Source organism: Achroia grisella, unplaced genomic scaffold, assembly GCF_030625045.1.
Source record: "Achroia grisella isolate CSIRO2021 unplaced genomic scaffold, CSIRO_AGI_Agris_v1 utg853, whole genome shotgun sequence".
Taxonomy (NCBI): domain Eukaryota; kingdom Metazoa; phylum Arthropoda; class Insecta; order Lepidoptera; family Pyralidae; genus Achroia; species Achroia grisella.
Genome location: NW_026713043.1, coordinates 1874282 through 1891662, shown reverse-complemented (window position 1 = coordinate 1891662; position 17381 = coordinate 1874282). Strand labels below are relative to the sequence as shown.

Sequence of the window (17381 nt, the reverse complement as noted above, 5' to 3'; positions counted from 1 at the left end):
TTCAGTACTTACATAGTTTGGTTTTTACACCAAAATAAGACATGTAACTAAATCTTACACTTTACATTAAACTTTGTTAACGATTTAAGTCAGTTTTTTTAGTAAGTAATAATAATTAATAACAATGGACATCTCACACAGTGCCATCTAGTCCCAAGCTAAGCAGTATTGTTTTATGGGTACTAGACAACTGATATAAATACTTAAATACATTTTTTTAATATACATAACACCCATATGGTAACAATCATGCTTATGAATACAATTTTTTGTACGAGGAATGCAACCTGTGACCTTCAGAAGAAATGCAATGTGCTAAACCACTACACCATCGAGGATATCTACTACTAAAAAATACTTGTGAATAATTATTATCAGTTTAGTTAACTAGTTAGTTTCTTTGTTATAAGTAACCATTGTATTCTTACTGGTGTATGGGTACATACATACATACTTAATAAATTAAATATCCTTTGAATTTAATAAACACAAATGACATAAAACATGAATAATAAGGAAAATATTGTAATGATTAAGCGGTACCTATATATTCTTAAATAAATTAATTACCTATTTAGTTAAACAGGCGTACAATAGTTTTACTTTAACTATAAAAATAATGTATTTGTGTAAAAATAAAAAAAAACGGTGCAGTTAAAAAAGAATCTCAATATAAAAAAATTAAAACATGGTTGGCATATCTATCTATGTATAAAAGAAATTAAAAATAACAGAAATGGCTTTTATTGACGGTTCTATCCTAAAAATGTAATGGTAACACATTTATATAGCTTAATAAATATTTTTTTGTAATCTACGATCGGATTTATGGCCAGTGTTTAATCTGAACAGGAAAATACATTATTGAACTGGAAAGATACCAAAATAGGGCGTGTTTTTTTAAACAATGATTAGCAATCGCACAAAAAGTAATATAGCAAAAAACGACGACAAACGCCTACCCATCTCGGTCGGTTTGTACATGCAATTATATACCTCAATCCGCATAGAAAAAGCACCAAAATTGTATAGCACTCCACAGGAATAACCACTCCCGGGCAAACGGCCTAATTCACTTCACGAATGACGTTTCACTACACGTTCCTTTTTTAAATTTAAGAATGGAATGTTTTACTCACGCTGCAATGCTTTTAGACAGCGGCCAGCGTTCCATGGACGCTTGGTACTTCATATTTTCGATCTGCTTTTTCAGTGCCTCTTTGTCCATGGCTGCGAGAATACTGGGGTCCATCGCGCAGAATCTGTGGTATAAAACACGCACACATTTGTAAGTGTTATCGTATACGGGCACTGCATAGGCACTTGTGTTTGTAGGGACGATACGATGTACAGTTCATTACAGAAGTTACAAACGAAACGTGCACTTACAACAGAATATTTGTGTTCTAATTTTAAAATTCAAAAGCAACGACGAAGACTGGCCACAACAAAACACATTTAAAAATGAATAATTAATTTAAAAATAGAACTATTTACAAGGATAGTGTCAACAGATATGAAAAATTGTTTTTGTAAATGAATGTACTCTGTTGCTATCTCGCTCGTACGTTATGGGGAGAATCATGGGGGAGTGTGAGTAAGTGTTATTTATATGTGTGGGTGATGCGCGCGCAGTACTTACAGTTTCTATGACAACCCCTTTTGGAACATTGAAGTTAGCTTGCGCAAAGTTGGTAAAAATGTACGCCATTGTAATTTAAACTTTAAAATTATCGTAATATGTGCAATAATGAATTGACGTATGAGTTTAAAATTAATGAATTAAGGCGTAATGACCGGTAGTTCTACTCGGTTTGCATTATTCTTTGTTTCACACTCATAACCCGTAGAGGGCACTATATGAGAGTATGTAAGTGCACTTTTTTTTTTTAAAAACATTGGGTTACGGGTTAGCATAGAGCTATTGTCTCTGGATATTCACTAATTCCTGAACTGCTAAATAAAATCAAATACAGTAAAAGTGTGTAAAAATAAAATAAATAAAAAAGCCTTTATTGCTATACTAATATTTTTACATTTGCTTAATAATATTATCGATAAACGGTACAGCTTGTCTTCCGACATAGGCCTCCTCTAAAGATTTCCATTCTGTCCTGTCCTTTGCTTTACGAGTCCATATATATATATCGTCTTCCCATCTTACTTTCTGTCTACCTCTATTTCTTTTACCGTCTCGTGGATACCATTCTGTTGTTATTCTTGTCCATTTCTCTTCCTTTTCTCTTATCATGTGACCTATCCATCTCCACTTTAGCTGTTTATAAGTTTTATATGCATTTTTGAAATTTGTTTTATGTTTAATTGTTTTTAGTTTTACGCGGTCTTTTCTTTTTACCCCTATTATACTTCTCTCCATATTATTTTGACAAATGTTTATCTTATTTGATAATTTTTCTGTCAACGCCCAGGTTTGACATCCGTATAGTAAACATGGTAGAATACACATGTTATATACTTTTCTCTTTGCCTTCATAGGCATTTCTTTGTTCTTCATGATTTCACTCAGTGACCAATAACGTTTCCAACTATTTGCTATTCTTCTTTCAATTTCTTTTTGCATACATTCTTCAGTAGATATTAGCTGTCCTAAGTACACATATTCAGATACATATTCAATCCTCTCATTATTTATTTTTATGATGTTTCTTTGTGGGGAATTTGACATTATTTTTGTTTTTGTTAAATTCATTGATAGACCCGCCTTATCACTTTCCTCCGCTAGCTGTTGTAGCATTGTTTGTAAGCTTTCCGGATTGTCTGAAAATAGAATTAAGTCATCTGCAAAACGCAGGTGGCTGAGATACTTCCCATTTATTTTTAGTCCCTTGTTTGTCCATTCCAAGTTTCTGAATATCATTTCTATTACGGCCGAAAATAATTTAGGTGAGATAGGATCGCCTTGTCGTACACCCCTTTTAATAGTAAATTCTTCACCTGTTAATTCTAATTTCACTTGGGCAGTGCTCTTTGTGTATATATTTTTAATAATTCGTATATATTTTGCTTGTACACCTTGTGTTCTCAATGCTTCCCAGATAAAATCATGTTCTAGTGTATCGAATGCCTTGTTAAAATCAACAAACCCTAGGTAGTAAGTCTTATTATATTCTTTATATTTCTGTAGTATTTGTCTGAGGGTATGAATGTGGTCTATAGTTGAAAAATTTCTACGAAATCCGGCTTGCTCAATAGGCTGATTTTCATCCAATGTATTAGTTATTCGAGATAATATAATTTTTGAAAATATCTTGTAAATATTAGACATTAAGCTAATAGGTCTATAATTTGCTATATCTCCTTTGTCACCTTTTTTATGTAGTAATATAATTGTAGATTTCGTCCAATCCGCAGGTATCTTTTCTGTCTTAATAATTTCGTTAAATATATTTGTAAGCTTTGGAGCAATTATTGGTAATGTAATTTTTAGTAATTCATTTGTAACAAGATCAGATCCCGGTGCTTTATCAAACTTTTGTGTTCTAATAGATTTTACTGTCTCTTCTTTTACTATGTCAAGGATTGCGTCGTAATCTGGTAATGTACATATTGTACTCATTTGTACATTGCGTGAGAAACTTTGATATAAATTTCGGTAGTGATCAAATTTTTATGATCTCCTCTCTTTTACCTGTATTTTTACCGTCTTTATTTTTCATATTTGGTATCCATTTTTTTCTATTATTTAGTTTTCAATGCCTTTTTTATTCCTCCTGATACAAATTTTCAACGTTTTTTTTTCTGTCTTTCCTAAGCTGTTCGTTAATCTTTTTACTTATATATGATATTCTTATTATCTTTACTTTTCGTTTTTGATAAGAGGTCCTCATACATTGCAATTTGCTTACGAGACTTTTAACAATTTTATGTTTTGTGTTTGTTTTTCTGGTTACAGATTTTATTTGATTTATTAAGTTGTTATATTTTTCTTGTGTTGATATATCTTCTTTTTCTATAAGTTCACTGTCGTCTATTGAAGTTTGGAGGTTTTGAAGCAGTATTTCTGGGTCATCTCTGTATTGAATAGCTGAATATTTATTATGAAATTTTCTTGATTGCTTGAGGCGTGTTGTTGTCAGTGTCACCCGAATCATTCTATGGTCCGTATTAAAATTCAAGTTGTTTATGATAGATATGTCTTTAAATACTTTTCTATTGTTTGACATAATATAGTCTATCTCATTCTTATACAGTCCATTGGGTGAGATCCATGTCCATTTTTTCGATGTTTTCTTTTTATAGAAGCTATTAAGGATACTTAATCTGTTTTCTAATGCGAAGTTTACTAATCTTGTGCCATTTTGGCTTCTTTATTATTATACTTTCCTACAGTATATTCCTCTCCGTTATTTTGTGTTCCAATTTGTCCATTAAAATCGCCCATCACAATGATGTTTTTATGTGCGTCCTCAATAGTATTTTGGAGGTCTTCATAGAATTTCTCGATTTTTATTATGTCTTCTGATTCCGTTGGTGCATACGCCTGTATAATGGACCACTCTTCTTCCTTTACTCCATTTACAGGTAGTTTTATATTAAGCATTGTAATGCGTTCCGAGATTCCTTTGAGTTCTTCTATATAATTTATAAGATTTCTTTTAATCATGAAACCCACTCCATACAGTCCAGGCGTCTCCCCTTTATAGTATAATATATATTTTTTGTATTCCTTTATACTTTCTCCAAATCTTCTCATTTCACTGATGCCAATAATATCCCATTTTATTTCTTCTATTGCCAGTTCTAATTCTAATAATTTCTGAGAACAGTTGATAGTTGCTATTTGAAAATCATTTAATTTTTCTTTCATGCAAGTATTATTTCTTTTTATTTTTTTCTTTAGAGGGTTGTGGTCATTTTCCCCCACGAGGACCAGTCGGCTTGGGGGAGTGTAGTTTGTATTGTCAAGTGTGTATTGTCTATTAAATAAAAAAAATACATGAAAATAGTGATTATTTTTGTTTAGCTTTATATATATAAAAATTACGCGTTACGTTGTTTGTCCGCGATGGACTCCTAAACTACTAAACCGATTGCAAATTTGATTTACACATTGTGTGCAATTTGATCCAACTTGAAAGATAGGATAGGTACATCTCAATTTATAGTCGCAATAAAAAACCTTAGCCACAGCAACGCAGATTTATGTATAACGGTGCATAAAAATGACAATAAGATCAGCATGAGGTCTGCTCATATTAGATTCCTGGTGAATTCATTGTTAACCCAGATGGTTTCGCACAGTATAGTTAATTAGAAGAAAATCACTGCTATTAACCCTTTAAAATTAAATTATATAATTAATATTAAATTTACCAGTTGTGTTTCTTGCCAATTCTTCTCTACCGAGGTAGCTATCTGGTGGAGATGGTATGACATGACATCCCGATAATGTTCTACATAAATACATATTTTTTTAATTCGATTTTTAACTATAGTAGGCAAAGTTGTAGTGGTATACAGCTATTTTTTTTGTGAATGATTTATAGTAGTTGTGTTATGAGAATAATAGGGTAATTATTCACTTTCACACAAAATAATTTTTATTTTTCCCACAATATATGAAAATTTAGGTAAGTCTGTATCGGCTAGTTAATAATTGGGTTCCGTACTTCAAGATTGCAAGTAGTCATATCGTTATTGACTTGAAAAACAATTAAGTATTTATAATTATACATTTATGAAAGTGAACAACTTGTCAAATATTTTTTAAAAACTTCATATAAACTGCGCGGTCACGTGATCAAATTAGTAGTATTTTATTTTATTTTTAATTTTGATTTTATTTAATTTTACACGATGAAAGTTTTTAATTCTCATTATCATATTTAATAGTTTCAAAATATATATATCCTATATACTCATGTCAGGTACAATTACAAACAGTTATAAAAATTTAGGATCATACATAAAGTACTCGTCAATGTTTTTTTTTTATGTCAGCTGTTTAGTACCCATAACACACGCATGCCTAACTAGGGACTAGATGGCGCTGTGTGAATCGTCCTGCGACATTATTATTAGTGTTTTCTATGTATATTATGTATTTAAAAAAAAAGTATCTAAGTATTTATGTCAGTTATAAGCCACGGTAAGCACATCTTGTGTTGTGGGTACTAGTACGCATAACACAAGATGTGCTAGAGACTAGATGGCGCTGTGTTAATTGTTCAGGGTTATTTATTATTATTATTTATATTCTTATTATGTATGCATTTACAAAAAAGAACTATCTAAGTATTTATATAATTTGTCTAGTACCCATTACACAATCTGCTTAGCTTGTGACTAGATGGCGCTGTATGAATTGTCCTGCGTCATTACTATTAGTGTTTTCTATGTATATTATTACAAAACAACTACCTATTATATATTTATATCAGTTATCTAGTACCCCTAACACACTTTGCTTATCTTGGGACTAGATGTCGCTGTGTTAATTGTCCATGGTTATTATTAGTACCATGCCTCAGAAATCCTAATAATTTGGAAGTTTCTCATTATTTATTACAAGAGTAATCCTAATTAACATCACGCCTTTAATCGGACAATGGTATCATTTACCATCATTCCACTCGTTTATAGTCGCTTCTATGGGAATATCTCAATAGCCTATTGTAGTTTATTATAATTATATACATTCTCGTGTCTACTTTGAGAATTTCACACAACAACAAAAAATTAACAACTTTTAAAACAGATTTATGTATAACGGTATAAAAATATAACATCACGGCTGTTATCATTGACGGGGTAGTCAGCTTCATTGTTAACCCACATTTCGCTCAGTATAGTTAATTAGATGAAAATACTCTCAAATAATATAATATCTTATATATAAAATTCTAGGGTCACAATGTTAGTTACCATACTCCTACGAAACGGTAAGACCGATTTTTATGAAATTTTATATGCATATTCAGTAGGTCAAGAATCGGCTGCTATATATGTTTGATACCTCTAAGTGATAAGGGTTGTCCACCCCTAAGATTTATTTTTTTAACAAAATTTATTATGTAATGTTTGCAATTTTTTTGTGTATGTATTTTTAATGCATGTGGCATTAAAATATATACACAAAAAATTTACATTACATAATTATTACACAATAATTTATAACGAAATTCATATTCAAATTCAAATTATATACAATACTCATGTAGGTCTATTGCAAGATTCGCATTGCAGAGATCGACTGCACCGATTTTGACAGAACTTCGAAACTTTCAGTCGCAGACTGTTATAATAAGTATTTTAGACTATTTACTTTAAAAAAAATTATTTATTTCAAAATTAAAAAAAAAATACGCTGTTAGTTATCTGTCTATACATTTATACATATAAATAAAATTGAAGGTTCTGATTGTAATATTGAAATAACCGTTCTTTACTACATGCATAGGAATATATATACCAAAATAACATTTTTTTAACAATTTTTGTCTGTCTGTCTGTTTGTTCCGGCTAATCTCTGTAATGGCTGGACCAATTTTGACGGGACTTTTATTGGCAGGTAGCTGATGTAATAAGGAGTAACTTAATCTACCTTTATTTTAGAAATATAAAGTTAAATTCCATACGAAGTCGCTGTACAGATAGTAAGTATATATAACCCTAACAAAGATGTCAGTCATCTCGTCCCATCTCCTTTAAATTAAACTAAACAGCATCCATAGCGGGTGACATAATACAATTCCTCTGCAGAGATGATGGTATAATCCAATTTATTAGTTCTCTGCTGTCCATAGCACAAAATTATGTTCAATTAATAATTTACACTTTGGATTCCTTGCATTATATTAGGGATTGTTATTTATTATTATTATTATTTATTACTATTATTATTATGATTATGAAATAATGACGAGCGTGCATGGCAATAGTTGGCAATGCACGGGATTTTCATTTAATGTTAGACATAGACATCTATATAAATAACCATCGTAAAATAACCTGGTTTAAAAAAAAAGGAAATTTAATTGCCTTTTTTGCGAGTTCTTCTCAATTGGATTTATATACCGAACTGGACGGTAGGGAAAAAAATTAAAATTTTAATGTAAAATCTTTACGTACATACGCGTCTAAAATGTCCTACATGAATAAATGGTTTTTTAATTTAATAATAGAAAATCCTCTACAATAGAACTATTACAAAAAGCCGTCATTCTCAACACATACCGTATTGTAAGGAAATTTCTTTCTTCATCTCATGCATCATTCTCATATAACTTTTAGAGTCATCCCCGCTTGGCTAAGGCCCGAGTGTTTAAACGTATTATCCCACATAAAAAGGGAGACATATAAAACATATTTAAAATAATAATAATGTCAGAATAATTCATATAGCGCCATCTAGACCCAAGTTAAGCTAGCTAAAGCTTATGTTATGAGTAGTAGATAACTGATACAAACACGTAGATTTTTTTTTTAATGCATAAGTGTCTTATTTATATTATAAATGCTAAAGTTTGTAAAATGCATCCTCATGTAAAGTGCGAATAATGTAACTACCATATAGTATTTTTTGTAACTGTGACGTGCTCGTGTGGAATGAGTATGACTACTCATTCCACTAAAATGTCCAGACATGTGGCGGCGTGGTGGGCCGGGTCATTGGGCTCCCTAAAATATGGTCAGAGATGGCTGGCTCATCCGTCATACTCGTGAACGAGTGCTGCTTGTAGGGACTGGTCTGCTCTTATTACTACGACTGATTTAATCTTATTGTATATTTATATTTGACCCAAAAAATTAGTGCTTGTTGGTAGTTTTAATTCACACGTTTCGACTTGTAAATGTAAACTTACAAGGAATATTTAAAAGAGTAACACACAAGTCCTACTTGCTCGTTCTTCTTGTGATGAGACAGCTTTCCGAACGAGTGGTACAAATTGTTATGATTATTCAAAAGTGCTTAAATTAAGTTTATTTGAATAAATGATTTTCTATTATTATCTATTCTATTATCTATTGTGAGTATGGATATTTATTACTCTTTCATGCAAAAAACTACTGAACGAATGAAACTTTACAGTAATATAGTTTATACATCAGAATAACACTAACAACTATTTATAACTAACACTTATTTGTTTAGTTTAAGTTTCGGCACTGTTTGGGATTTTCTATCAACATATTGTTATATTATATTACTTGTATATGTATTGACTGTTATGTGCCAAAATAAAATAAAAAAATAACAATAATAATAACATATAGGCTATAAATTTCACGCGAGCGAAGTCGCGGGCACAGTTACATTAAATAAATATAGTTTCTATTTCTATTTCACTTATTAAAAAATATTTAAAAATCTTTTAAGACGTCAAGAAGGATTTTAATATCATTAGAGCAACTCAAATTGTATATTGCGGACAGCAGTGACCTGACAAATTGAATTACCCGACTGGAGACGGTGAGTTGTACCGTCAGATACAGTTGCTGTCCTGTTTTATATCTTTAGGTGGCATTTAATGCTTTTATATTAGTGCGAGACACACAGACGACTGAACTTAATTTATTATATAGAGACTGTTGCAAATTCTTTACACATTTTTATATATTCTCTATCAATTTTGAATGTATTTTCTTTATAGAATTGTCATATATTTTTATTGCCTCTGTCTTACAACCGTTTGTATATGTATCTTCATTATAATTATTTACCATTATGTATCCATTGTTTGATTTATATCACGGATACAGTCCATTCATTCCATCACCCATTACATCATCATCAGGGATCAACCAATTTTCGAAAGTAACGATTTTTTTTTGTTTAATGGATGTAATGGAATGGTGCACCCACCTGCGCTAACGGTAAACCGCTGGCGGGGCGCCAGTAGATAGGTGATAAGATGAGCATGAGGTCAGGTCAATTATCAAATCATTGCAAATTCAGTATCGCAATAGTTTCCAAGGACTGGACAATTCACACAACGCCATCTAGTCCCAAGGTAAGCAGAGCTTGTGTGCGTAGCATCGAACCCGCGATTATTGGAGTGCTAAACCGCTAGACCGTCGGCCGTCGAGAGATAGAATTTGCGCTTGTTAATTCCAGCGGTTGAAATTACTCGGCTATTATTAATCGCTATTTATATTGAGTCATTTAGCAAATTGCTGCGCTCCAAATTGGGTTGCCATCTTAGCTTAATTGGTTAATTAAAATCGATGGCGCAACATCCATGTTTCTGTTATATTTATATTTTACAAAATTACCATGAACGGGGTGCAAACGCGGGTAAAGCCTTCGTGAGTTATGGCGAACATGTTAGGGGAGACTGAGGAGAGTCGTGACAATCTCAATAAAAGTGTATACTGGCCAGCGCAACTGCGTCTGCAACATTTATCATTATATTTCGCTCAATTTGTATAATATGCTTTTATATATCATAGCCTATATGTTGTTCTGATGTATAAGCTATATTACTCTAAAGTTTCATCAAAATCAGTTCAATAGTTTTTACTTGAAAGAGTAACAATTATTCAACCATCTATCCATCCATACCCACAAACATTGGCGTTTATAATATTATAAAAATTAATATGATATCTACGTAAGTACTGTTTTAAGAATAAAAAATTGAAACACTACTGAATGAAGGGTAATTGTATTTAAGACGTTTGTTCAATAAACTTATTTTAGATTACATTTACACATAAAGTGAATAAATAGAACGTAGTAGTGGTCTAGCGCCATCTAACGTGAAAAGGGTGAATTAATCCCGACACACGATTATGAACTCTATGCCTCAAGTACAATCCTTGCTCTTTTAAAATTAGTCATCAAAGTCAATTAAAGATATAAGATTTCTGAGTAAATCTACGAAAACCGAAACTACTCCCTTTGTCACAACTCTCCAAACACCAAGGGAAGTTGTGACAGAAAACAAGGCAAGTTAAGACGAGTTTTAAGTAAGTTATACATTGTGGACCAGTGGTTTACAACTCAACTCGACTGCTAAGGTCGAGAGGTTGAATCTGGTCGACACCAAAATATTCGTTTGTAAATATATATTATGTATGACAACAGTGAAACGTAACTTGCCCACGTAAACACTTTTTTAGACACCTAAAATGGGTCCACCCAAAATTTTTGTTTGACAAAATTTTACATCAAAATTTTTTACTATTTGGTTTTAAAAATACATACAACCCAAAATTTTCACCCCTCTGCCATTATCCCCTATCTTTAATAGCGGTACTAATGTATATTGCAACCCAACATTTACCGGGTCACCTAGTCCAATAGAAGGTCAATTAGGATCTACTAATTAGCATAAAGTTTTACGGTATCAGCCCAGTTCCAATTCAAAACTTATTTGTCTATTGGAGTAAAAACTACTAATCCACTACACTACAAAACCTCCCTCCGGTAAATTAATAATAACATTAAAATAATTAAAAACGCAGTTAGCGTTACAAACAGTGCCTTAATTTGACGAAGCAAATTAAAAACAAGATAAGTGTACTTACGTTAATTGCTCGCTTTTTAATTTCTGTGTTGGTTTTCGAGCTCTCCGCTTCTCTTGCTCGAAAAGAAAAATGAGATGCCCTGTAACAAGTTTAAAATTAAATTAAGAGAAGTGTAAATAAACGGAAAAGTGATCCAGTCGGTGTACTGTGGAAAACAATTCCGATTCAATGACATTGGATTGTACACATATTATTATTATTTATTATTATAACCTTTATTCAGATCAAGCTATACATTATTTTAAAACATACGTAAAACTTTAAAAACTTAAAAACAAAATAGAAATTCTAATATTTGGATCTTTTTTTAATTTCTGCAGATCTGTTTGCCTATCGGCAAAGTCCTCCTCCACTCGTTTCCATTCTTCTTTCTTGAGCCACTCTGTTCTGACTGACTCCTGCCACTTCCCTAATATCATCATCCAATCTTGTGCCTCTTTTGCTTCTTCCTTCCTTGGGATACCATCTTGTCACTTTCTTACTCCATTCATCATATCCTCTTATTATGTGACCAGTCCATCTCCATTTGGGTATTATATAGAGAGATAAATTTAATTTTCAAATTTATCTCTCGAGTATTAAACTCGGATCGGAGAATATACGGGGCTTTCCTTTATAAATCATCTGTTAAATAATATTTACTTAGCAAAGCCTTACTCAGTAAACAATTATGGCAAAAGTTATTCATGCACGGGATTTTCACTTAATGTTACACATAGACACACAGACAATAAACATTGTTAACGGTCCAGCCAAACCAATGGTCTAGCTGTTTAATACACTGCCTTCATTTTAATTCTAATTCGCCTTTATAATACAAACCTTTGTATAAATGAGTATGATTGTTTATCTGGGTGTTTTCAATTTCAAATTCAATTATGTATGTAGTTACAAAATATATATATCTGCATATTTATATCAGTTGAACCCATTTTTTTATTGGTTTGTTTAGGCTATTGTAAGGTGCATCGACCTGTGGTACTGCGACCTAGGTAGATCTATTGTGCTCGCCCTTTTCAAAGTTCGCTACTAGATACTACAGATATTCTTAGGAGCGATGGTTTTTATCTCCTCGGGAAAAAGTGTAAACTTTCCAAAGGAGATATTTGGTTTATGCATGAGTGGGCTACACCCACATAGGATATGTGGTGGCGTTTCCTCACACATCCTATATCCATTCCTTACTCAAGATCTGCTTAGATAGGAACCAGATGGCGCTGTGTGAATTGTCCTGAGATATTATTAGTTTATAAAATTGGTTGTAGAATAACTTCAAGGTTATTACAAATCCATGTGACAAACAATTAGACAATCATCATGTTATTGTTTGTCATTGTTTAAGACAGACAGACTGAAGTCATCCTTGATCTATGAATGAACGGTCGGTCATTACTCCTCGGTCCACGGTCAACGTGTTATGTTTAACATCGTTTGATGCGCACCGATGACGTGCAAGTGTAAACGAGTCGTTTTACAGCATCTTAAATATGCATTTAAATTTAGCCCTATGACGTCATAGTCATTACTTCGATTAACAATGTTACTAGATAACCGGTTAGTGCATCAAACCGACCGCATAACACCTCACTGGTCGATTGAGTTCTTATTTAGATTCAGCTTTCTTTAATTCGTCATAAATTCCAAATTCAAAAACAATTTCTCAAGTACTGGCGGATCATGTGTTGAATCAACCATATTATAGTACATTTTCAATTTTGTTTGAATGTTATCCAGGTTCTATTATAAAACACTAAATATATATAAGAAACATTAAACGTACACAATTGTGCGTGTGTGTAATGTTTCTTTATTTACTTTAATACAGTTTTTCAGAATTATTATGAATATTAAAATAGATAGACAGAATATGCTTTTAATTGCATTGTAGATTAAAAGAGAATAGCAATTAAACAATTTTATTTAATTTTTATCAATATTTAATATTTATACATACATATTTAATATAATATTAGCAGAGAAGAAATTACATTCTGTTATGCATTAGATCATAATCTATTCTAGATTGTATTATTCATCAATGATTATAACAGCTGTATTGGTAAGAGTTATGTAGTGACTCTTACTTAACCTACCGAAAGATTATTACGAAAGAAAATCCAACAGAATTCTTGAAAATGTTTCTAATAGTCCTCAAAATTAAATAATATGTCCAAGCGTCTTTTTTCTTTTTTTTTATATAATTGAAATGGCAAACGAGTTAATCGCCCAGCTACGGCATATAACATGAAGAAGTGGTACCACTATGAAAACCTTGTGGTACTATTTATGCGTCGTTATTCCCGGAAACTAATTACGTACCTCATTATCATTTCTTTTTCGAACTATTCTGTAAAGGCTCTGTATTCAATTCTATAGCTTCACCAAACAATAGGGAGCGAGTTGCAGATGGCATTTTAAACCGCGGAAGGACTTATGGATCGGCTGAAGGCCAACTCCGGCCTGATAGGTACGACTTTAGTATGAGGGCACCGTTAAGGTTTCAAACCTCGGCTCAGGCCATAATTTAATTTCCAGGTTTAATTGGACGAGGGATCGATCAGAGATATATATCCCTGCCATGTCCCTTTAAATATAAACACAGTTTACCTTCTTCTTGATGACAGAAATATGTGAAAGTGAAGTATCCATTTAGGTCTCCCTTTACGGGCCTTCTCTATTAATTCCTATTAATGAGACGTTTAAATAATAATATAATAAAAAATACTAGTAAATTGCTTAAGAGGAGTGTGTCAACGCAATGAAACACGCAATGAAAAATTTTGTATAACATCATATATGTATGTGCCCAAAATCTATTACAAATAAATTTATTATTATTATTGGTATGTTTTGTTTATACATCACTTACGGGCCAAAACCTAGTAAGTGCAGTGTGTGTGTGTGTGTATGCGCGTTTGCGTGTGTAGGTATGTATTATTATTATTATTATTATTAACTATAATGTAGTATTCTTCAGTATTCGTTCTATCTCTATTCGAAGACCTTGCGTCTCCCTACACCTAAGCGGGACAGCAATACTTTCAATTGAAATTTTGCTGTAGATATTTACATTCTGCTCTACTCAGCTTACTGTATTGCTACAGTAAATTTAAAGGGATTTTTTTCATTATTCTGAAAATTCATTATAATAACAATGTCTTGTACAGTTTTCAAATATTTATACAGTCTTGGATTGTTTATACGAATGAGCTAAAGATAGGTCCTTCTTTTAGTGAAAATCCGTTTGTTAGTTGCGTATAAATTCACTAAAACAAAAGTTGTTTAAAGAAAATCTAACTAATGTGGAACGCTATATAAGTTATCAAATCCTATTGACAAAATTTCTTCGAGTTTAATTAGTTTCTGTACAAAAAAATTCAGAGAACGTTTAGTAAGGAGAGGAATCAAGGAGATGCAGCCTTAAGAAGTTGACATTAACAAATTGGGAGTTTGTCCCGTCCCCCGTCACATCTGCTTCAAGGCGACAGAAGTTATAAGCTCCTAAGAGGGTTGTCAACTATAAAACACTTAGACTTAAACGAAAATATAAACACTGCGACTAAATCTGGTATATAAGCTCGATTAACTCTATCCTCGTACATCATAGTGTTTGGATCCATTTTCAATCGACAGACGAACTGGGAGACTTATTAGGGACGAATCATTTGAGGCTAAAAGGCTTCGAAGTCTTAGCTACCGACGTAAAGTAGCTTGTTTATCGGTGTTCTATATGGTGCATTTCGGTGAATGTGCTCAGGAACTCCATAGCCTTATAGGCTTAAGGCCAGGACCTTTCCAGCACCGTATAACAAGACGTCATCGTCAAGAAAAGAGCGGCTCCATACAATGTTGAGATCCTTGCTGTTCGTACCAACCGATTTGCGTCTTCTTTCCTTATTCGAGCTAAGGAGTGGAACTATTGCCCAGTGGCACTGTTTCCTGCCTCTTATAATATTGGGTGTTTCAAGTCAAAACTGAATTGGCACTATTTGAGCTTGCAGCTTAATCCGTATCATCACTTAACATAAAGTGAAATTGCGGTCAAAATTTGTAAGAAAATAAGGTCAAATTCTCATATATAACTGTACAAGGTTAAAAAGTCCTTATACCGACGGAAGTAAAATTTCATATTGTTGGCATCCTTGGTTTCAAAGAGGATAATTGATAAAGTGAACGGGCAGCGGGGTCGATTCCAGTTTATCAATGTAACTAAATAGATATATTTATATCAGATCCAAAACTCACCGATTCTATCTAGTATATAAACCGTTTTATTTATATTAATATTATAAATACGACTATTTCAATGATATTTCACGAGAAGAAAGTTTGTATTACAAATACAAACATACATTATCTTCTATCTCAATAAGCAGATGAAATCGCGGATAATAGCTAGCTATTTAAATCTGTACCTCATATTTTTTTTTATAAAAAAATGTACGTAATATGATGTTAATCAGAAAAGTATCCCTTGGATATCTTCTAATTATATTATTAGTAATTACGGTAATCCAGTCATACAAATAGATAAAAATATTACAATTCTCTGTATGAACGTATATTTCAAATGAATTACAATAAAAAAATTGTTCACAATCATATCATAAATAAGAAATTTTAATTATAAAGTGGAACACATCCCGATTTAAATAATATAAGCTTCTACGCATTTCATGTAATTGAACATACATATTCAATTCAATATTGATTATAATCTGTATATACTTCTTTAATTTATAGACAAAAAATAGATAAAGTTTTTAACATAATAGAGGAACTAATGTTTGAAAGAGTAATAAATATTATATACACAAATAAACCTGACATACATTTAAACTATAAATTAATTAAAAGATATACGAACTGCGCTTTAACGAAGTGTCTAAAATATTATAGAAGATTTGGGCTGTATGGTATTGGATCTTTGCTTTGCCACATACGAAAAAAATATTACTACTGTTACAAAATTCATTAAAATTAATTCTTACTTCAATCTGGACTAATCAACTCAATAAGTTGTTTTACTTGATAAATCACAAATTCAAAACACTGATTTAATGATTGCACTATTCACACAGTCAAAACAAAACGAAACTGAAACAAAGAAAACAGAAGGCCAATATCATAATGTCCTCAATAATAACCTATTTGTTTATACGGACGAGATCTACCACGGCGCTCGCCGTACTAATTTAATTACGGCTAATTCGATTACAACAATAAGCTGATGACTGCACACACACACAATAACCGACACAACGCACACCTAACATGATACCAACTTAATTTGCCTGATTAATGGTCTAATATTGTCTAGACATGTTATAATTAAAAACATATAACCAACATCTGGCCATTCCCGCCCCGTATCTATAAATCTGTGGAATTTGACGTAGCAAATTCGCGCCTAAATGTTTGACAGTGACGTTTTTAAATTAAGTTTTTCGTACCGCAATTTTGTAGGCAAACGTCGCGTGGCGTACAGCCTAATGAAAGAGCAACCGTCTGTCTATGTTGAGTGCCAGTTCCACTGTAATACAAACCCAGTATAGGCTGGCTGCCGCATTCTACGCTCCATTTGAGTAAGATTGTATCATGCAACAGACAATTAATTACATACATACACTATGCACTGTATAAAAAACGTGATAATACAATTTTAGTTCTTATTGCAGTCACTATTTTGCGTGTAAGAATATTAATGGAATTTAGAAAACTGTTCATTCTTCGTACATAATTTCTTACTTTGTGTGTCAGATTTTTAAGAAATTAATAAGAAACAATATTATTTATATACTATATCTATATTATACATAAATGTACAAAATATCTATTTCATTATTAAACATAATCATTATTTAAATTGTATTGTACTATTTGATAGT

At 32.0% G+C, this 17381-nt stretch overlaps 1 protein-coding gene across 1 annotated transcript in view; it reads right to left on the bottom strand.

Moving 5' to 3' along the window:
• LOC131852460 (guanine nucleotide-binding protein subunit gamma-e) overlaps positions 1 to 16996 on the bottom strand; it is a 54406-nt gene extending 37410 nt beyond the window's left edge. Inside the window, exons 1-3 of the mRNA XM_059203123.1 lie at positions 16485 to 16996; positions 11494 to 11572; positions 1140 to 1262 (exon numbers count right to left, since the gene is read on the bottom strand). Of these exons, the coding sequence (XP_059059106.1) occupies positions 1140 to 1252 (113 nt within the window). The 5' untranslated portion in view covers positions 1253 to 1262; positions 11494 to 11572; positions 16485 to 16996. The remainder of the gene's footprint in view (positions 1 to 1139; positions 1263 to 11493; positions 11573 to 16484) is intronic.
• Positions 16997 to 17381: the final 385 nt, after the last annotated feature.